This window comes from Salvia miltiorrhiza, chromosome 1 (assembly GCF_028751815.1).
Source record: "Salvia miltiorrhiza cultivar Shanhuang (shh) chromosome 1, IMPLAD_Smil_shh, whole genome shotgun sequence".
Classification (NCBI taxonomy): Eukaryota; Viridiplantae; Streptophyta; class Magnoliopsida; order Lamiales; family Lamiaceae; genus Salvia; species Salvia miltiorrhiza.
This window is the reverse complement of record NC_080387.1, coordinates 37,601,454-37,624,599: the sequence shown is the minus strand read 5'-3', so window position 1 is coordinate 37,624,599 and position 23,146 is coordinate 37,601,454. Positions and strand designations below refer to the sequence as shown.

Sequence of the window (23,146 nt, the reverse complement as noted above, 5' to 3'; positions counted from 1 at the left end):
TCTAAAACTTTAATACTAGTACAATAATAAACACCGGATAAATCCGTGGTAGCATTTTGAAAACCCTTTAAAAGTTGAAATAAACTACCACATTGTTTCCAATAAGAGGGCAATAAAAGCAACTTAGCCTCGGGAGTTGCTCTAAAAAAATCACATAAATGCTCAACATGTTCCATGGTAGATGCAAGCATGTCAAATGTTGAATTCCAACGTGTAGAAACATCTTTAACAAAATTTGTAAATTGAATTTTTTGTGACAACAATATTTTTGCCATTTTTTGCCAATAGCGGCTTTTCTATGCAACATATTAACGGCTTGTCTAATGGGATCAACAACATTATTAATAAGAGTATAAGCATCTTGTACACATCTATTTAAAATATGACAAATACAACGAGCATGAAAATACCTACCTTCAAAAGAGGGTGCGCACGCGGCAACTAACTCGGGAATGGAGGCGGTGTTGGCGGATGCATTATCAAATCCAACCGAAAATATCTTGTTTAAAATGCGATACTCATTTAAAACAGAAATAATCAATTGAGCAATGTTAGTAGCATTATGTATTTCATTAAAATCTCTAAATGCAATTAAACGTTTTTGAATTAACCAACATTCGTCAACCCAATGACAAGTAATACTCATATAAGAATATCTTTGGAAAGAATCACTCCATATGTCGGAACATATAGAAAAATTTTGATTTAAATTCTTCAAAATGTTTTCGTAAATCACGTTTTCTTTCTTCGGCTTGTCGCCGGATATTTTTGCACATAGAAGTTCGACCTATTTTTTTGGCAACCGGATTATAAGCATTTTTCATAGTATGTTCAAAAGTAAATTTATCGGCATGTCTAAAAGGCAAATGCTTCATTGAAACATAACGAGCCATGTAATCTCGAGCATTTAGTTGATCAAATTTTCATAAAACATTATCTTGTTCATTACCTTGTCGTTCGAAAGCTTCGGGATGTAGTTGAGTTTGAGTTGTATGGATTCCAAACTCGACAGTGTGCTGTCTCTCCATGTGCCTTATGAGGGTGCCATAACCCCCTCCCGCTTTCCATTGATAAGTAGCGTTGCAATAGTTGCAATAGGCAATGAACCTCTCGGGAGCATTTGGAGCATCATTTGGATGTTTAGGAGCGGGTTCCCTCCTAAAATGTTTTGTGAAAATGTTAGAAGAAAGTGATTTACTCTTACCCTTACCCTTACCTTTAGTGGGAGGGATTTCCTCCTCAAAGTTGTGACGTGTTTGCTCGGCTTCCTCCTCCGCCTCTTCGTTACGCAAAGTGCGTGCATATTCTTCATCCTCCGCTTCTTGAAGTTGCCTAGCATATGCTTCACCCGCCAAATCGGCAGCCTCCCGGCGTGCGCCGGAATGTCCTCGTTCAACTGGCACTTCCACCATTCTCCTAGAGGATGATGATGGAACTTGAACATTTTGAATAAACTCGTGAGAAGTGGGAGTGCTATCAATATCTTCTTCGTGGTCGACATTGATAGACTTGCCACGGTTACCACGACCATGAGGCATGATAACAAATAAATAAGTAGAGAAGAGAATATAGATAATAGAGGTTAGAGAATAATAAGCAAGAACAATAAAGTAAATGAGCAAGTGAGTGTAGTGATAGTGTAATTGAAATATATAGTATAGTATAGTACAGTATTTAGTACTTAATAGTAGTACTAGTAGTAATATAATGTAAAGCAAGAACAATAAATTAAAGGAGCAAGTGAGTGTAGTGATAGTGTAATTGAAATATATAGTATAGTATAGTATTTAGTACTTAATAGTAGTACTAGTAATAATATAATGTTAAGCATGAACAATAAATTAAAGGAGCTAGTGAGTGTAGTGATAGTGTAATTGAAATATATAGTATAGTATAGTATAGTATTTAGTACTTAATAGTAGTACTAGTGGTACTATAATGTAAAGCAAGAACAATAAAGTAAAGCAATTGAATAAGCAAGAGAATAGCTAAAGAATTATAGAGCAAGAGCAATAGCACATAAAGAATGGAGGAGAATTAGAAGTAGAAGAGATGAGAGTGTAGAATTGTTAATACAATCGAGTGATTTTGAAGGTGGAAGAAGGGGGGTATTTATAGATAAAATTGGGTGGGGGGAAATGTGAATTAGATAAATGTCACGACCGGCCTTAATTAGAGATAATTAATCCGGGAAATCGTGACTAGGGAAGGGATTTAAGAAGCGGGGTTTAGAAAGGGCACATTTGACTCATTCATAACTCGATTATAGACATTAATATCTAGCATTAATTCTTGAAATAAAATTTAAGACATTGAAGCATTGACGCATATAATTAAAAAAAAAATACTCGATGAACCCGAGTAAGCATTAGATATTTCTTTGAAGAGTAATTGGCATATAGTTATAGACTTGACTAAATCATAATCAGTGTTTGCAGCGGAAGGCAAGACTGAGATACATGTATGCAGACACATATCCTTTCTGAGCCTATTCTAAGTTCGACAAAAACTCCACTCAGCAACACTTCATCGCCCATCACAGCTCAACCTGCACATTCATAAACATATGCAGGGCTAAGTACAAAAGTACTTAGTGGGCAGTTGCCAAAAACTAAATTATAAGCTTAACATTTTATCATCAACCACAGCATCATATAAGCGACATGAATCTTCTTTCAAGTTCTTTGCATACTATCATTTTCAAATTCATAAATAGCGTAAGTGCATTCCTCATCATCAAAAGTCATATCAATAAGCATCGTGTCGTGAGGAAGATCCTCAACGAACACAGGCATCGCGCCGTGAGGGAGGCCTCCCTCAGCGGACACGGCATCGTACTGTTGAGGGAGGCCTCCCCCAACAGACGCTAGCATCGTACCGTTGAGGGAGGCCTCCCTCAACGGACGTTTGACCGGCCAACCCTCTCATTGACTCACGGTCGCGTTGCATATATAAATATATATCCTGACAAGATAGCTATCCGCTCAGGAATCGATTTCGTTAACATCATCACATAAGCATTAGATAATAAGCATAAAGCATTAAAGCGTAACTCACATAGGCGTTAAATAATAAGCGTAAAGCATTAAAGCGTAACAAAGCGTGAACCACATAGGCGCGTAACAAAGCGTAACTCACTTAAGCGTAAATCACTTAAAAGCGTAACAAAGCATAAATAATAAATAATAAAAATTTAAGTCGTAATTAAGCGTAAATAGCATAACGTATATTATTAAAGCGTGACAAGCGTAGATAATAAAGAGAAATAAAGTTTTAACTCATTTAAGCATAATAAAGTAAATAGCATAGTGTAAATTATTAAAGCGTAACAAAGCATAAATTACATAGGCGTAAATAGTATAAACAGCATAGCGTAAATCATTTAGCGTGAAGCATAATAAAGCTTAACTTATTTAGGCATAATAAAGCATAAAACTTGCATAGTTCTTTAATAGCATTTTATCTTACGCGTAAGAAATTGCCCACCTGATAGCAAGGTTTTGCTAAGGTACTGTGACTCCTTGAGTAATTCTTACTCTCGCGTTTGACCTTAATCACGAGAATATAAAATAAGACATTGGCTCGAAAAAAAATTCTCAATTAATGAGAAAGCGTAATTTAACTGTGCATGAATCTTGTATGCATGAACTAATCTTCTGAGCGATAATCGGGAATTCTACTATTAATCCTCGTTAATAGATTTAGCTAATTCTCGTCTAGCGTGGTCGAATAGAACTTTAAAATCCTTAATATGAATTATTTTGAATCATTTCATCTCAAGAAAACTGTAGAGACTCAACTTCAACTAATAAACTGCTTTGACTCCGAACTCATATGGAGTCTAATTTTATATCAATAGAAACCTCTTTGAGTCTAGTTTAATTGAAAAAAAAGTATGTTGAAAAACTCCAAGTAGTTTAAGAGATATAGCGATTTTCCCATCGCCTACCAGATTCGGCAGTTTCTGCCAACTGAAAGTCCAGATTTTTGAAAAATAGCAAACGTTACCGGAATGACCTAAAATTGTATATGCAGTTAGCTAACACATATATCGTTATACAATAAAACTTTGAGAGCTAAATATCAACATATGGTTACTGAAATAATTAACCTAATCATCTTCCTCATGACAGTTTCAGCAGATACTGGCAGTAGACATCTTGAATTTTAAAAGGGTAGTAAACAAAGTTCAAATGACATGAAACTTTGTACGAATATTCACCACACTCCCATCTATACCCCAAAAATTTCCCATAATATAATAGAAACGGGAATGCATCGAAATAAGGGCGTCAACTTACCCCTGTCCAAGTGAGCACTAATGGAAGTTGTTCACCGGGGGTTTTTCTGGTCGTCGTTCCGCGATGGTGTTTAGCCGCGAAGGTCTACGACTTAGTCTTCCTCGTGCGAGGTAGATCAGGCTACACAACGGTGGTTTCTCGATCCTTTTTCGTCGTAAGGATAGTGAGAAACGAAGGCCGTAAGTTGGCCGGTGGCTAAGTCGGGAATTCGACGTTGGCCTCCGAAGGATATTGCGGCCTTTGGTCAGGCAAATACAAAGAAGGCTTCGGCCTTTCGATTGTTGGATTTGGTAGCCTGAAGATGGAGGAACAAGTACACGTTCCTGGTTCACGTCCTAGTGGCTGGTCGGCGAAGAAACGGGCCGACGAAGGGAGCTTCCTTGAGCTATTGCAATTAAGAAACTTAAGATTTTACGATAATGGGGTATTGCTTTTGCGGAAGTGGAATAGGTGTGGTGACGAGTATTGAACTGATAACTTGTGAATATATAGAGGAATTTCTGCAGACAACAGAATCAAAATGGTGGAAATTTTTTTTTGGTACCGGGAGTTGCAACTTTTGAAGATTTGCATGCTGCAATTGTTGAAATTTGCATCATTTGACAATTGTGATCTTGTCGTGAAATTTCTTCCTTGGCGTGCTGAAGCTTTTGAATATTGAAGATGAATAGTTGTAGTAATGATATGATGAAGGGGTTGGTGTAATAGTGTAGTGATTCGACTATTTATCGTGATCTAATTTCTCATAGTTCGTACTTGTTTCTGTAATAATTCTCTAATTCTCGATAATTAAGTACTCGTCGTATTTATCTAAATTAAATCCTCAGACTTGGGATTTAATACTTGAAAGTCGGAATTAATTCACGACTTCCAAGTAAATAATAGAAATAATATTTCTATCGCATATAAATTAATAACTTGACTTTGCTAAGTCAGTTATTAAACTGGAAAATAAATTATTGAATGATTCAATAATTCAATTGCGATCATATCACGCAATGGCATCAAATTCAGATTTCTGAGCTGAATTAGTTGATAACTAAACACTGGATTTACCGTAACTGAAGAGGCAATATAACAATTATTGCAATCACTGGTCTTAATAAAAAAAAATAAAAGAGCGGGCTACTACAATAAAATTGTGTGGGGAAAAGTATATTATAATGTTGAAAATTTGAAAAAATAAAATAAAAAATAAAACCAAACATTTGAATTTGAAACTAAAGTTTGAAATTGAGAGAGAGAGATGGCCGGTCAAGGCCTAGGCGCCTAGCCCACTGCCCCCCCCCCCCAGCTGCTGCCTGCGCCTGCCCCCTGCTCTCCTCGGCCCCCGCGCCGGAACCGGCGATTTCGGGCCGACGGGCCGGACCGGCGGTTCAGGGTTGGCAACCCTATGAACCTTAACCGGCCCGGATGAACTGGCGGTTCGGCCCTAAACCGGCCCGTTGGTCAACGGTCCGGGCCGGAACCGTTGACCGGCGGGCCGGTTCAGCGTCGAACCGCCGGTTCCGGTCGGCCCTTGGCAACACTAGCTTTGCCGCTTCAGTCTAACTAGAGAATGAACTCTAACACTTGAGTTCGAAAAGAGTTTAGTCTAGAAAAATAAGTTATAAGGGTTTTGGGATCATCAAAACAAGGTTAAGATATTTCTTCAATTTTCCAACAAGTTCTATTTGGGATTCGACACGAATTTTAAGAAAATTATTAAAATAGGTGTTAGTGGAGTAAAAGTAAATTTGTAGGGGTAGTGTTAATGATACTTTTTGAATTCCTTAATCCCAAATTAAATTTTGAAGTCAATATGTTTAACTTTAATGAAATTATTCCATTAATTATTTCACATTTTAATTTTCATCTTAATTTAAAAATTTATTTTGAATTCAATTAATTATTCTTGGAATTTATTTACACTTCAATTCCTTCAAAATTTATTCCTTTTTCGAAACACCCTTTATTTATTTTTCGATCTTCAAATTTAGACTTATTCACACTTCAACTCCTTTATCAAAATTTATTTCATTTTGAATAAAGATGGACCAACCTGAAAATTTTTAAAAACACTTAAATTTAAAGCAGTTAACTGAAAAGACTAAAGTGAAAAATTTAGATTTTCATTTCCCTCTCAAATTTTCAGATTTCATTCCAAAAAAATGGAGGCAAATTCAAACTTCTTTTTGCTCCAAATACATCAATAAATAGAGCATCATTTAAGGCTCAAATTTGCATGTACATCAAAAGTACCACTACACAAATAAAGAGAGCAAAATGGCAGAGGAAAAAAAAAAAGCAAACATGTATGAAATTCAGAGGAACAACATAGCACAGTGGCTGCTTCAAAACAGTAAGGAAAGCAAGCTTCGGTACGGTGCGAAGAAGAAGGAACAACATTGACGTGAGGACTGTTTGGCGTATTTGGACAGCAACACGTGCACAAAAATCCATGGGGCAGCCCTGTACAACTCGTGTCAATAAAAAAATGATCAAACAAAGCGATAAAAAAGTACTTGATGTAGATAAAGTGAAGCAATTATATGTTCTAGAAAGGTCAACAATAAGGAAAATGGCGAGCAAGCTTGAAGTGAGTAAAAGCTTGCTTAGAGTGTGGATAAAGGAAACAAAAAGTGAGAGCACATACCAATGCAATTAAACATGCCCGAACACTTCAAATAATTTAAGTAGACTCACTTGGAGCCTTAGTCAATTAAGTGCAATTAATGCAAATGGAAAAATCAAATTTTAGCCTATGTATAACACAATACACATAGATGAAAAATAGTTTTATTTAACCAAAACCTCATATAAGTACTACCTCTTGCCAGATGAGATAGACCCTTATAGAGCATACAAATCTAAAAGATTCATTACAAAAATCATGTTCATGTGTGCGGTTTCAAGACCAACAAATTGACCATGTAAAATCATCTTTGATGGCAAGTTTGATATATTCCCATTCACAACAGTTGAGCCAACTATAAGGAATAGCAAAAACAAGTTGAAAGGCACTATGGAAACAATGCTAATTCTAGCAATCACAAAAGAAGTCATCAGAATTGCATAATCAACCAAGTGATCTTAGTAGTAGCTGATCAGGACAATGTGAAGCCCATCAAGAATTCAGACCCTGATTTCATAGTAGCTGTCACATCAGATGGATTTAATATCCAACTGATTTGCTGACCACCGAACTCGCCGGATACCAATGTGAATTATCTAGGATTTTTCAGAGCAATTCAGGCACTTCAAGATGATAAGTTGGCTAATGGTGTAGAAGATTTGCTTGATCTAGTGAAGTTAAACTATGTTTCCTTACACTACAGGGAGAAATCATCAAATGCAGGGGCAACAACAACTACAAAATTCCACACATCAATAAGGATAGACTCTCAAGGCTTGGGATTCTTCCAGAATGTTTGGAGGTGGAAGAGCAACTTGTAAGATAATGCTTAGATGAACTAAGGCAACAACAAATTGAACAAGGACAATCTACAACAATGATCCACTAGTGGACGGACTACAACAAGTCATTTTAATGGATTAGTTGGTGTTTTACTCTTTATTTTTGGGCTAAATGTTTACAAACATAAACACTGCCAGAAATCATCATTTTGAGTTGTTTGTAATGTAAACTTATTGCCTCAACTATATGAATTTATATTATGCATCATTAACATAAGGACTTAATCTTAGTTCAACCTCCTTAACTAGGGAATACCTAGTGGTGACACGGACATGAGATTATTTACCCTCAGACACTAAAAGTTCAGTTGTCATCACAGGGTAATATACCAAGCAGACCAAGGCAGAAGACCAACCCACCAAACTCAACAAACATAGATGTATGTTCACCCAAGAATTCAGAGATGCAAATCACAATAAATTTAGCATCACCAGCCTATATAACATAACCACAGTTTCAAACTCGAAGATCACAGTAAATATGGCATTACTGGCCCACCAATCACAACCAACATAAGAGTATTTACCCTCAGACACTGAAAGTTCAATTGTCATCACACAGTGATACACCAAACATAGATGCATGCTCACCCAACAATTCAGAGATGCAAATCACAATAAATTTGGCATCATCAGCCCAAATAACACTACCACAATTTCAGGATCGAAGATCACATCAAATATGGCATCACCAACCCACCAAACACAACCAACATAAGTGTATTTACCCTCATATACTAAAAGTTCAGTTGTCATCACAAGGTTATACACCAAATAAATCAAAACACAGGACAAAACATAGCAACATGTTCTTCCAACATAATAAATAAGGCATCATCATCCACCACCAGTAGAAATTCAAAATTAGGAACACAATCACCTGATTAAATTAGGGCCAAGGCACCCGGGCACCAAATGCCAAGTAATTGCAGGTACTGAATCCTCATCTCGTCACTCCAGACATTCCAATTGTCCGATCGACCTTCTTAATCTTCGATGAAGCCATCCACGACCAGATCTATAGGTGCTTCAGGTACCACCGTATCCGGCTCGAAAGCCCACGACCACATTGAAAGGGACTCTGTGTGGGTCGCCGTCAACGATAGCAGAACATTGGAGATGATTCAGTCAGAGGCATCGTGTCACCGAAAGGCTGACCGAGCATCCAATGAGAAATCGGGGAGTCAAGAAAAGATTCCACCAAAGGCGTTTATGACACCACAGTGTCCGACTCCGTGGGGATCATCGTTAACGGTGGCAAAAATGGTGATTTGATAAGAGAATCACTGATTTCAGAGAGAGAAGTAGGAGAGAGGGTGAGATTCATCGAAGAGGGAGGCAGAGCCTTAAGGTGAAGAACAAAGGAGCGAGGCACCGAGTTTGAGGGAGGCAATGTGGACTAGAAACACGAAGGAGATAGGCGATTTTCTATCCTCAATTTAGGGTTTTAGATGGATGAAGAAGGAAGGAAAGAGACGATTTTCTACCATCAATTTAGGGTTTCATACGGATGAACAATGAAGAAGGAGAGAGGCGGCGCACCTTTAGAGAAATCTAGAAAGTAGGGTTTGAGTGAGAGATGATATTGAGTGAGAATTCTAGATAGAAGTGAACCAGAAAGAATTCTTAGGATTTTTTTATTGTTAATCATATTTAGAGTTCTTAATTATTGAGGTGGGTCCTCCAATGACAAATAAAGTAAATATATAAAGTTATAAAGGGTATAATTGTATAAAAAGTAAAACATAACTCTTTTTTATGGACAAAAAAAAAAAGTAAGAGTCTTTTTCGTGGACGGAGGGAGTATTTTTTTTTTTGAGTTAATTATGAAATTGGCCATTTTGTTATAGTAAAAATTAAAATTTATCCACCCATATAAAAAAACTTAAAATTTGACCATTTTTTATACAAAAATACAAATTTATCTTTAATAAAAATAAAATAAAAAATGGCCTCTCTCCACTAACTCTCTTTTTCTTATGCAGCGTCAGATCTATCTCTCTTTCTCACTACCTTCTTCCTGCCCTAGTTCAGATTTACGCAGCTCCGCCCGCCTCTCTGCACAGCGACAGAGCCGGTGCAGCACCACCACCGTCGAGCGGCCCTCAACCGCATTCGCTAGTTTCGCCCCTACGGGCAGTGCTCCGCCAGAAGCTTCAACGCTGATTTGACCAGCCAGACCTACGACGGTGGCGGAGGGTTGTTCTGTCGTCCTCGTCGTCGATGCGGCGGAAGCAGCGGGGGAGAGGGGCTACCATCATCTAATTGAGCTCGCGGCTCATTCCCATTGTATCTATGAGGATTTTTTTATTTGAGTAGATGCGGCGATGGAGGAATGAGGAAGTCATAGAGAGAGAGAGATTGAAAACAAAATAAATTTATTTTTCTTAAATATATTTATAAATTTCTTATGAGTGGACTTAAAAAATGTTCAAATTGAAATATTTAAAAAAATTATCTACTAAAATAAAAATTAGTCACGCTTACAATTTTACCCTTCACATAAACAACTTAAAAATTATCCATTGATTTTTTAATTATGAATTCGAGTTTTTGAGCTCGAATTCACAACCAATACTATTTCTAGTTGTGAATTTCAGCTTTAAGACTCGAATTCATAACCAAGACTATTTCTAGTGACTTTAAAATTTAAATTCACAATCAATCTATATTTGAGTTATGAATTCTAGTTTTAAAACTCGAGTTCACAACCAAGACAGCTAGTTGTGAATTATAGTTTTAAAACTCAAATTCACAACCGAGACAACTAATTGTGAATTCGAGTTTTAAAACTTGAGACCAACACTAGAGATTGAGTTATGAATTCATTGAGTTGGTTGTAAATCCAAGAACATTAACAACACAAACTCACTCACACAATAATTTGACAGCACACAACCTCAAATATTTGATTAAATCCACAATAATTTATCAATCACTTGTATATTTTTTTTTATTGGAAAAATCACAAAAGCATAATGTACATCATTTTTTTCCAATGCATCTGATGAAATTAAAATATGGAAAAACAAAGTAGTAGTGAAGCTCATATCTAAAAAAATCGAAAGAACATGCAAGAGAAATAGTCACCACCATAGCTGCAAACCCCGGTTGCATGAGATCTAGAGAGATAGAAATGCCCTCCGGGTTTGCCCCGCCGAGATACGGGTTAGATCCGCCTCCAATTTAGAAAAACTCATCATCACAACCTCAAATGAACTGGAATTGTAGCGTTACAGACATACAGAGATCAGTACGCAATTAAACATTAGTTTGCTTAATGTTTGCTATACACACAATCTCGTAGAGAAGGGAAACTATGATCACTATTTTACTATCAATAAAAGCTGCGACTTATACAGTGTAATTGATAGCAAGCAGTAAGCAGAATATTGTATCCATATGTGCTGAAGATTTGGAAACACTATGAATAATCCTACACGAGTACTAATCCAATCTCCAGGCAAACATAAATATGATGAAGAACTAAAACTAGACTCAAGACAAAACAAATAAATCCAAAGAATAAAATCATATAATAAAGACACTGACCTTAGGGAATGTATTGACACATTAATTAAACCTATGTATTTAACCTTTGATTCAATTACCAATTTTAATACAGTCCCGATGAAATATCACAATCATATTCATAACCTTCTCTAACGAACAACTATGATCCCTATCACATTCAAGTCTTAAGAGAAAAAATTAACTCCCAAAAGCACACAAATAATAGCTTCATATAGTCCACCTATCACATTAAAGTCTCAAGGTAAAACTGTATCATGCATTCACGAATTAGTTGAACAGTTATCACATTCAAGTCTCAAATTGGGCAGCTAGACATGCAAATTATTGATCAGATAATTCACAAGAAACCAAGAATTAGGAATCATGAATCAGAAATTGAAGGATAAATTCACATAAATTCAATCAACTACATACAAACCCTGAAATTAGAAAAGAAACTAGTTAGACATAGCAAAATAAATCAAAAACAAAAATAAAAGAGAAGCAATTGAAAAGATTAAATTAAATAAAACCCGAAATAAAAGTAATGTGAACAACTTGAATCATCAATCTTGTACAAATCTGATCCAAGTTCTATAAACTAGGAAAACAATAAAATTCTAAGACCATGAATTTGAAAACATGAATGTGGACCCCTAAATAGGTCAACGCAATGACCTATTTATAGGCCTAGAGAAAAAACCCAGTACAAAATTTAGAAAATACAAATAAAATTCAAAAATTGATAAAAAAAAATGTAGATTTGGACGACCAACCCCATCGGTCGCCGAAATTTCTCTAAGCACCTTAATGATTTCGACGACCGCTGAATCCGATCGCCGTTCTTGTGCACGCATCCAACGATTTTGACGATCATTTTAGTGATTGCCAATTCTCTTCATCAACCCTTCACTATTTCGGCGATCACAACGACGATCGCCGAAATTCTCTGTTTTTCCATTCTTTCTTATTTTCTTCGACTTTTTCTCGATTTTCAAGCCCGTTTCTCTTCATTCTCGCCCTCTCCATCAATATTATTGCTACAAAACACTCATTCATGCACAAAACTGGCCAAAACTATACCAAAACGTGATATTACAAAATAATGCGAATTCATATCCAAAAAACATTACACAAAAGACACAATGCAAAGAATATACTCCCTCCCTCTCTCAAACATCTTCCTCTCTTTCTATTATGGTCCGTCCCCAAAATATCTTCCTAACCTATTTTTGAAAATAATTTCACTAATTATTACTCTTGCAATGTCACTTTTTGTGGAACTCATTCTCCACTTTCACTAACTACTCCGTATTACTCTTACAATTTCACTTTTTGTGGGATCCATTCTCCACTTATCAAATACACAATTAACTTTTATTAAAACTCATGATATCCTTATTTAGGAAGATGTTTGGGGGACGAAGAGAGTAATCCATAAAAATTATGCAAAATAAGCATTTATCAAACCACCAGAGAGGGAAAATTAAGGAAAATCATTGGCAACTACATACACACACTAATAAATATAAAGGTGATTCTATTCACTTTGATGAAATAGGGGAAATCGTCGGCTAACAGAGAGGGGCAACTATTAGATACTGAGCCTCTCCGCAGAGAAAGAGATCAACAAAGAGAGATGGAATAAAAAGAGAAGAGAAAATTATATTGAAAAATTAATGATAGGGGCAAAATTATCTTCTTATATATTTCCTCCGTCCCACTTCAATTGGCATTTTTCTAAAATAGTATGTGGTCCCTACTTTCTCTACTCACATAAAATAAGTAGACCCTACCCACTTTACACGAGTAAAAATTTGAAATGCCCACTTCCTTATCTTTTTTTGTAAAAATGCCCTCTCTTATTATACAAAGCATTCTATGCCCTATTCTTTAAGTACCCTTTGATTTGATAGGTTTGTTTGGTTTTTTGTGAAAGTCTTACACATTTGACCGATTTGACAGCTATCAATCATAAAAGTCAATGATTTGACAACTATCAGTCAAGAGTACATATGACCGGTGGGTGGCTAGAACATGTGTCCGGCCGGGCGGACACATAATTTTATCGGTCAGACACATGATCCGACCGATAAAATCATGTGTCCGGCTAGCCACTCACCGATCATATGTACTCTTGACTGATAGCTGTCAAATCGTTGACTTTTATGACCGATGGCTGTCAAATCGGTCAAATGTGTAAGACTTTCACAAACAACCAAACAAACCCATCAACATCAAATGGTAAATTAGGCACTTCACATATTTAGGGAGGGCATTTTTCAAAAAACACATAAGGGATGAGGCATTTTTGCCCATTAACACCACTTTACACTCTTAACCATTTATTCTTAATATCCGTGTTCAACTCAAAAATGTCAATTGAAGTGGGACGGAGGGAGTAAAATTTAATTAATTTCTAAATTTATTATTTTAATGAATATCTTTTATTTTTATTATATGAAATTGAATAAATTTATATGTTAACTCATTTTTAATTTCATCCTTCAAATTGAATTTATCAACGCATATTATCTCGATTCTTGTATCAATAAATCATAGCAACCAACCAAAGTCTAAACTAGAAGCAACCACCACCAATAAGGAAGCGATGTTTATTTATAAGTAAACACCCTTTTATTGGGCGGGAATAACACCACCATTAATTAACTTCCAAATAAATGTGTTTTTAGATAATTCAAAAAACATAAAATTAACTACACACATAGAAAAGCTGCAAAAGTAGTCTTGTTCTTCGCTTTGAAAACATGTATGCGGTCACCATCACATGCTCTGCTCCTCGATCACTTAAATACCAAAAGCTAAAAATAAAAGAAAAGAAAAATATTACTCTATTTTTTAGTTTATAATTCATCGGTTATCTCACATTTTAACAAGATGGTCCTCAGATCTTTGCCTGTATTTTTTTCATTTCTTATTGAGAAAATATGATTGCCCAGAACTACACCAACCTCTGCAGTTCTCGAGAAAGTGAAATTTATTAGTGTTCTTGGGGGAAATTCATCTTGATACTACTCCAAGATTGGATCTTTTGAAATGGGATTTCTTTGATTACTCATCCAATGTAAGATTTCTGTTGCTAAACTACTGTTCTATTCATCTGAAAGATTTCCTTTTCTTTATTTTTATCGGGCACGTTTGTAATTTTCGTTTGAATGCTGCAAATTCGAAGAGTTCAAATGCTGGGGTTTGAAGGGAGCGAATTTTATGGCGTATCTATTCTTTTATAAGTAAAAAAAGAAGAAAATCATATTTGATAAATTGCCGCTTTCATGTGTTAATACATAGATAGAATCATTTGTCTGAAACAGTAGTGTTAGGTAACTTGTTCTTGGATCAGCTGTAAGAAGCTGTATTTTGTGGTTTTCTTTTTTGTTTTTGGATTAGAAGTCAAGACTATAGCAACAATAGTGCTAACTATTTCTTCAAGGTTGAATTAGTCAGTTAGATTATCCATGATTTTGTGGTAGTTTTGTCCGAATTTATGCTGTGAATTTATTTGTTTCTGCAGATGAACATTTTAGTGATGCTTTGATTTGGTTGAATATGTAAGTCGAATACGAAGATGGAGAAAAGGAAATGGCCATGGAAGAAGAAATCTTCCGAGAAGAGTGGTGGTGAAAGTGAGAGCTCAGAATCCATCTCTTCACATTCTGAGAGATTCTCAGATGAGCAGGTACTTTATATTAATGTCTGTTATTTTATAACTCAAATGAATTTTTGGGTACCGAAAAACTGGCTAGGATAGTCTGAAATGTGATGTAGCATTCATGTTTGCATAGTTTGCTGTAGTTTATTTACTTAGTTTGTTGCAGTTTGGGTATTGAATGGTCAAAGTCGATAGTTCCAACATAGAAATATGAAAGTAGTAATAGTATAGGATATGATTTTGGCCTAATATTCACTCGTATAAACTTTCTTGAAAACTATAAATTTTTTCGAAGTTGTGTAGTTTTTGTTGAAGAGTTTTTGTTCTAGTGTTTAGTCAGATCCTCTATTGCATATTTATGCAACAACTCTTGGTGCACATTTTCCATGAGCAAAATATGGCAGATTTTCAAAAATTTCTTGAGACATGGCGACCATCACAAATACAATAGGAGATGTTCGGATTCGGTTTGTTACTGAACCAATGTTTGGTTGAGCTTTTTTGGAGCTTGGAAAGAGATTTAATTAATTGAATCTATTGTTTGTTGTTTTGTTTCATTACCCTTACTTGATAGTTACACAATCACCCAATTATTATCCCCTTAAAATAGAGGAGAAACAAAAGAAAAGGAAACCCTTATTAATGATTCATTTCCATTGTTGAACCAAACACTCAATAAAAATAACAATTATTGTTACCATTCTCATCCTTTTCCGTTCCTTTACTTGAACCAAACAAGCACTAATCCGTATTTTGTTGCAGCAGGAAGCAATACGGGAATCGGGTACGCAGTCCCCTGAAGTAACATCGGAAGCTAAGATAGGTGATGATGAAGTGAAGGAAGTGTCAAGAGTCTAACAGAAAAGCTATCAGCTGCTCTTGTCAATGTTGGTGCCAAGGAAGAGTTAGTTAAACAGCATGCCAAAGTTGCTGAAGAAGCTGTAGCTGGTAACACTTCTTCACTTCTCTCACTAATTTGTTCAATTTTTTTTAAGTTGAGAAAGTAACTTCTAAAGATAGGCTATGGGCCTATGAAGATGAGATAAGATGTTTAATGTTTAAAGTTTTGCATATAACAGGCTGGGAAAAGGCAGAAAATGAAGTGGCCGCGGTGAAGCAGCAGCTCGAGGCTGCGCTGCAGCAGAACTTGAGCTTGGAAGTGAAGAACAGTCATCTCGATGGCGCCCTCAAGGAATGCGTACGGCAGCTGAGGCAAGCGAGAGACGAGCAGGAGAGACGAATCTCGGATGCTCTGGCCGAGACGAACAGAGGCTGGGAGTCGGAGAAGGCTGATCTCGAGAGGCGGATCCAAGATCTTCAGGCCGAAGCAGAAGCTTCAAGAGCTGAGAACTCCGCCTGTGCTGATCTGAATACTGGCTTTGTTGTCGAGGCGTTGGAGAAGGAGACGTCGTTCTTGAAGCATGAGCTTGTTTCTTGTTGTAGGGAGTTGGAAGTCTTGACCATTGAGAGGGATTTGAGCACCCGAGCTGCAGAGACTGCTAGCAAGTTGCATCTGGAGAGCATCAAGAAGGTTGCTAGGCTTGAGGCAGAGTGTCGAAGGTTCCAATCTGTAGCACGAAAATCATCTCCTCTCAACGGTCAGAAGTCTGTTCCTGCATCTTCTTTTCACACGGTGTCCTTCACAGATAGCCGTTCGGACTTTGGGGAGAGGATGGAAGCGAATGGATCCGAACCGGACTGCTTGGATTCATGGGCCTCGACGTTGACCTCAGAGCTCGATCAATTCAAGAATGAGAAGCCATCAACTAAGAGCCTTGAGATTGATATGATGGATGATTTTCTGGAGATGGAACGCCTTGCAGCAATGTCTGAGACGAAGAGTAATACTCCGCCTGCAGCAGCACTAGAATCGGTTTCTGGGGAAGCTTCTTCGGATAAGCCATTAATAGCAGAGCTCGATTCCATGACCCGGAGAGTAGCTGACCTGGAAAATATTTTAGAAACGACGGAAGCAGAGAGATCAGAGCTTCGTAATGCTTTAGACAAAACTGTAGATGCCCTGAAGGCCGCAAAAAGTAGGATTGCAGAAGCTGAGATCAGGTTTAGGGAGCTGCAAAATGAGCTTACTGCAGCGTATGAGACGAATGAGTCACTTGAATTCCAGCTCAGCGCCATGGAAGAAGAAGCGAGAACCCAGTCCTCAAGTGTCATCTCCTTAAAGGCAGAAATAGAAGACGAAAGAAAAATATCAGCTGAAACAGAGAAAAGGTGCCAAGAGTTGGAGAACAAACTTACCAGAACAATAGAGGAATCTGAGCTTCAGCGGATCAGGTTGGACGAGCTACAAAACGAGCTAAATGCAGTCTATGAGACGAAAGAGTTGCTTGAATCTCAGCTCAGCACCATGGAAGTAGCATCCACAACCCTGTCTTCAAGTGTCGATTCATTGAAGGCAGAAATAGAAGAAGAAAAAAAGTTATCAGCACAACTAACGAAAACCCTGTCTTCAAGTGTTGATTCATTGAAGGCAGAAATAGAAGAAGAACGAAAGTTATCAGCCCAACTAACGAACAAGTGTCGAGAATTGGAGAACGAGCTTACCAGAACGATTGGGGAATTTGAGCTCCAGCAAAGTATGCACTCAAACAGTGAACCAAAAGTCAAGCAGGTAAGGTCACTCACTTAAAGTTTCCAACACTTGTACCTGTTCATTACTCTTATGCAATTATTAGCAGTATCAAATGAGAACTTTTCCAATTGCAGGAGGATCTGGCTGTCGCTGCTGATAAGCTTGCCGAGTGCCAGAAAACAATTGCATCACTCGGAAGGCAGCTTCAGTCTCTTGCAACATTAGAAGACTTCTTCATAGACACTTCAAGCATACCAGGGTTCTCAAGAGATCCATCAAGTTCAGACACAGAAAAACTGTGGAGATTACCTTCAAACGGGGCGTTACTGCCAAACTATGACGCGGGTCATCCAGGAACATCAGTGGAGAGCTATAGCCATCTTGCAAACGGGAACAAGGATTCATCACGATCCTCGTCTTCTTCATCACCATCATCAACCAACCATGTAACAGCTGCCAAGAACTGGAACAGTTTCGGGAAATTTTTCTCCCGAAGTAAGAGTGTGGTAGAGCATGAAAACAGTCAAGAATAGTGTAGAACAGAGATTAGTATTTTCCAGATAGAAAGTAGAAACACTCTATATTGTTTGCATCTTCCCCCCTAATTAAATGCTTCTCCTCATTAAATCATCTCAAAAGAAAGGTAAACGCACAAGAGAGGGAAAGAACACACTGCAGTTTACACCAAACACATAATTCTTCAGCTTTTTCATTTCTTCGTATGATGATGTGATTTACAAGATGATACAGTCATATCACAGCAGCAACACACTCTTCGACACTGCATTTAAACAAGATACTGAAAGAATTAACAAATATATTATTCCTGATGATTATTATTGTGATCCTTCTGAAACCTGCTCTCTTTTCTGTAAGCATTGAAGAGATCAATACCAAGGAAAACATTTAGCATATTCATTCCCGCCATTCCGGAGAGAGCGAGCGGGAGCTCCACACCCTTGTCGAACTTTGAAGCATCTATGACCAGCTTGACTGTGATAAGAATGTGAGACATGCATCTTGCAAACACAAATGTCAACCAGTTAAGAACCCATTCTGCTTTCACAATCTTGCTCCCAGCATCACGGATGCCAGCCATACGGCGAATTTTCCGTACATGCAAAAAGATTGAATGTAGCTGCATTGAGGAAACACTACAGCATCAGGAACAGCACCAAGATAAGAATACATCTGTCATCATGTCTTCATTTATTGAACTCATATTTGTGATATTGAGAGTTAAGAATGATCATTCTGATGCATTAACCTAGTTTTAGATAGCCAAATATATTATGCAGAACCAAACAAAACATTCCATAAGCACGCCCTTGTTCAACCTTATCTGACATGCCAAAAGTAAATTCCTGATAACTCTGATATCATTAGCATCAGATACTGCATTATTTAACAATCGTTAAGCAGTAAAGTCATCGCGGCAATCATGCACAAATGAAGCATGATAATGATGCCCTCGTTCGTCCATACCTATGACTAGTTTCATTGCATCACTTCACAAATGAAATACCTCAGAATATAACTCAGTTTCATAACTTCATGAAGGCTTTCAATTCCCAATGTTACAGTAGTCAAACAGATTGCAAATGACGAAAAAGTGCAATCCTAGATCAAAATGCAAGCGTGATATGCATTGGAACGCATAGTTTTTTTCTTTTACCTCGCAGACAAGAGTGAGGATAAGATAGTTGATGGTGATCTTCCGATACAATGCCAGCGTGAAGCAAACTAGGAGCACTAAGTGATGCACAAGGATTGAGGGGATCCAACCACTGTACAACCGATAGAGCAACATATCCAACTGATCATATGCAAAGTAACCGCACGAGAAGCACAGAGCTTGGTACGCCCACTGCCAAGTAACCTCAACCAGTTGTGAGTGTTCAAACATCTTATCCACACCAATCTCCATTGACTGATTCAGCAAGATTAGTACCACTGCGAGGCACATGAAAACTCTGTTTCAGAAACAATTAAACACGTTTTCGCTCACTGCAACTCAGGAAATCACACTCCACAAACATCTATGGCTTACGAAAAAACAATATACAGGAATATATACCTAATTTAGTATAAAATCAGAAAGCATCTAAAATCCCTAATTCAATAGCTCGAATTGCGAAGCTGACCAGAGGCAGAGGTGATGAAGGAATGGATGAGGGAAACGCACGTGTTGACGAAGATCGGGTCGCGTGAGACGAACTTCCGAATGACGGCGTTCGCCAACTGGAAGAAGGCGAAGCCGATGATGATCGGAAGTAGCTCGGAGCGCTTGTTGAAGAGGATTTCGAAGAAAACTGAGACGCTCCACATCACTAGAGTAGCCATGAAAAACGCTCCAGCTTCGCTCTCCTTCTGAACTCTGCTCGCACCTCCGCGGCCGCGACCGCTGCCGCCGCCATCCCTCGGCATATTTCGTTCGGTAATTTTTGCCGGCGGTGGAGGAGCAGAATGGTACACACACAGCTCTCACAGAATCAGACAAAAAGGCAAAAAGCGAGGCGCTAAATGCGGCTATGGACCAAAAGAAAAAGACGCAAGTAGCGTTTTTGCTTTTGCCATTACCACATTGACTAAGTAACGTTTTTCTCTTCTACTGCTAATTCTTCTTTTTCCCCCTCTTCGGCTCTTCCTACTTTTTCCATTCTAGTAGTAGTCGCAGATTCAGAAAACAGGGGGCTTAGCTCACTGGCCACCAGGTCCTCACTTAAGTGAAGTGATCTGGGTTCGATCCCTCTTGGGAGCGAATTGGAGATATAAGGTGGATTTGGTGAATGGAGAGATAAGGTGGTTCTTGGAGTGGATGGGGAACTAACTACTAACATCTAACATGACTTTGCCCGATCAAAAAAAAAAAGTAGTCGCAGATTCAGAAATTTAGATTTGACTGCAGCGAATAATTATGTAAATATAAATTTAAAAAATACTCTCTCCGTCCATGAAAGAACTTTATAGGAGGGAGTGGCACGAGTTTTAAGAAAAAATATTATTGAGTGTATTGAGAATGGAAAAGGTAGTTAAGTGTATTGGGAGTAGTGAAAGTGTGTTATAATTAATATTGAGAGTTGTGAAAAGTGAAAAATAAGAGTAATTATAAGTGGTGGGGTATAGTCCAAAAATAGGTAGGAAGTTCTTTCGTGGCAGTCCCAAAAAGGAAAGATAGGAAGTTCTTTCGTGGACGGAGGGAATGTTTAATAATGTTAAAAAAAAACATCTCTTTCAATCGAAATGATCGAATAATTATTCAAAAATTAATCACGAAATCAAAAAGTATTTACTAATATTAATTTTTTTTTATAAAAAAAACACCTCTTTCAATCCAAATGATCGAATAATTATTTAAAAATTAATCGTTCATGTTATTTTGTTATTTTTTAATCTTGACATAAATTATTTCGAGAAACATTCTCTCTACACTTTGTAGTAACAATGAAATAGTGGTGAGGATAGTTTAAATAATTGCGCAAAGCTGAAATTTGCACGCTGCACAAACACACGGCTGCGTGTGCCGCTGTTTTGAGAGCACGACCGTATGTCTTTGGTGCCAGGGCCGCGTGTTTGTTAGATATTTGATGGGTTTTGATGAATTTCAGGCCTAAATTTGATTTTCATTTGAATTCCTCAGTATCTAACACCATGATTTATAAATACCACTGAAAGCTTCAAAGAAGAGGACCTAGCCTTCATTTTCTGAATTTTTGCATATTTTACATTGTGGAGCTTGCGAGAAGAAACGAGAAAAGAATATACATGGAGTTGAAGCAATCACTAGCAAGACTCTGCAATTGTTGTATGGTTTTTATTGTGAATGATTTTGTCTACCCTTATTTATAGTTCGCTAGTTCATATGTTGTGTCTAATAATTCTTTATCTTAGGTGATGGATTTATGAACTTATTTTGATTGATTATTAATGCTTGAATGAGAATATGGAACATGTCTTTCAATATTAGCAAAGAGGACTTGAGAATTGTGTGAGGATAATAATATTATGATTTGTTGGGAGTTACATGCTTAAGTACGATTTGAGAACAATAGTCGTGCTTATAATCTATGGTTTATTCACTACAGAAATAGGTTTAGACTTCAATTATGTTTGTTCTATGAAGAATCGAGTTCTTGAATGACTAATCGATGAAGTTATTTTATTTTATATATTTTATTTTATTTCATTTCATTTGTTTACTTTAGATTAATTTAAAGCTAACTCAAGTTTTTATTAGTCTAAATAGAGGATCTTATTTCAGGATAGTAGTCATTGTAATTCTTCAGTCTATGTGGAATACAATTTTAATTATTAAAATACTCAATTGAATCTGTACACTTGCGGCATATTTAAAAATAAGTCAACACCTTATTTTAATAATTTAAACTAGACCTTATGAATCATATCCAAACTAAGGTTAGATAAATATAAATGATATGAGGACAATTGATGTTTGACTTAAGTTACATAAGCTACTAACATGTTTTCCCCTAATTAAGGCTCATTTAGTACATGATATGAGATAAGATATGATATGTTTGTGATGAGGGGTAAAATCGAGAGCTCAGCGTTGTAGAAAATATAGCTGAATCATGGATCGTAATTATCTTCATACCGGAGACATGGATAAATTTTTCTCTTTATTTTTATTATTATTGTTGTAATTTTAAATATTTGGTGCAACGCTGACTTCATAGTGTTGACTTAATCAATAAAGACGTAGAAAATGGTGAATCATTTGGGAGATAAGTTCCACGTGACATCAGAGATTCAAAAGTAAGAATAAGATGCAGCTCTGAAGATCCAGAGCTAATGACACTTCACAGAAAAAATATATTCTCAGCATGACCTATTATTGGACACCTCAGTTCCAAGAGTAGATTAATGTAACAAGGCTTGGGTCTAATAACTTGAGTTAATGGGTCCAAGTGCTAAGTTTACTTTTATGCTTATAAATGGGACTTTCATTTGTAAATTCAAGGTCATTCTCTTTTCATCATTTTATCCTTGTAATTGTAATCTCTAGCCATGGATAGTAAAAAAATTTGATTACTTCATGTGGACATAGATTTTTATGATTGAACCACGTAAATTTTGTGTGTTGTTTTTCTTTCATTTTTATCTTTTTTGTTGTTGAGATTTAAACCCGGCTTAATAGTTTGATTGAGATGTATTTCATTTATTATATGTCATATTAATATGGGGTAATTGCCTGTAAATTCCTAACGTTTACTCGGAATTGGTTTTTGCACCTTTTTTTATTTTTCTTCTTTTAAACACCTAATCTTTAGTTTTTGTCTGAAATTTATCCGATTCACTGATTTTTTCTTACACCGGCGCCGGAAATGCCACTGTGGCAGCCGGAATTCACACTGTAGCAGCCGGAATTCTCCACTTGGCTCATTTGTGACATGTGGCAAAAAAATATGAAAAAATTGAAATAAAAAATACATGTGGAAAAAAAATAAAAATAAAAAAGAAAAGAAAAGGAAAATCACCCCCCCCTCAATCGTCCTTTCTCCCTTCCCCACCCAAACCCTAACTCTCCATCTCCCACCCGGCGCCGCCCCCTGCCACCTCCACCACCGCCGGCGCCGCCACCCACCGCTACCACCA

General features: G+C 37.0%; 1 protein-coding gene, 1 long non-coding RNA gene and 1 pseudogene across 3 annotated transcripts; 1 reads left to right on the top strand and 2 right to left on the bottom strand.

Annotated features, from left to right (window-relative positions):
- Window positions 1-6,396: 6,396 nt before the first annotated feature.
- LOC131023954 (uncharacterized) lies at window positions 6,397-9,379 on the bottom strand. Its single transcript, XR_009101567.1, has 2 exons — window positions 8,638-9,379; window positions 6,397-6,752 (listed from the first exon to the last, which is right to left on the bottom strand). It is a non-coding gene; the product is annotated as an uncharacterized LOC131023954 (long non-coding RNA).
- Window positions 9,380-14,041: 4,662 nt separating this feature from the next.
- LOC131023933 (filament-like plant protein) lies at window positions 14,042-18,160 on the top strand (annotated as a pseudogene).
- Window positions 18,161-18,208: 48 nt separating this feature from the next.
- Window positions 18,209-20,187, bottom strand: LOC131023941 (uncharacterized). 2 transcript variants are annotated; one of them, XM_057953606.1, is made up of 3 exons: window positions 19,675-20,187; window positions 19,206-19,483; window positions 18,209-18,668 (listed from the first exon to the last, which is right to left on the bottom strand). In XM_057953606.1, the coding sequence occupies exons 1-3, from the start codon at window positions 19,955-19,957 to the stop codon at window positions 18,351-18,353; spliced, it is 879 nt and encodes a 292-aa protein (XP_057809589.1). In that variant the 5' UTR covers window positions 19,958-20,187; the 3' UTR covers window positions 18,209-18,350. The 2 variants fall into 2 exon arrangements, with proteins under 2 accessions (XP_057809589.1, XP_057809597.1); XM_057953614.1 differs by having other exon boundaries at window positions 19,206-19,503; window positions 19,716-20,148.
- Window positions 20,188-23,146: the final 2,959 nt, after the last annotated feature.

What these genes read in the sequence shown, in the direction of transcription:
- LOC131023941 (XM_057953606.1), bottom strand. Translation starts at nt 19,957, where the DNA reads ATGCCGAGGGATGGCGGCGGCAGCGGTCGCGGCCGCGGAGGTGCGAGC. An exon ending in CTTCATCACCTCTGCCTCTG is followed by an intron (nt 19,484 to 19,674) that starts GTCAGCTTCGCA and finishes TGTGCCTCGCAG; the next exon opens with TGGTACTAATCTTGCTGAAT. An exon ending in TCCTCACTCTTGTCTGCGAG is followed by an intron (nt 18,669 to 19,205) that starts GTAAAAGAAAAA and finishes TCCTCAATGCAG; the next exon opens with CTACATTCAATCTTTTTGCA.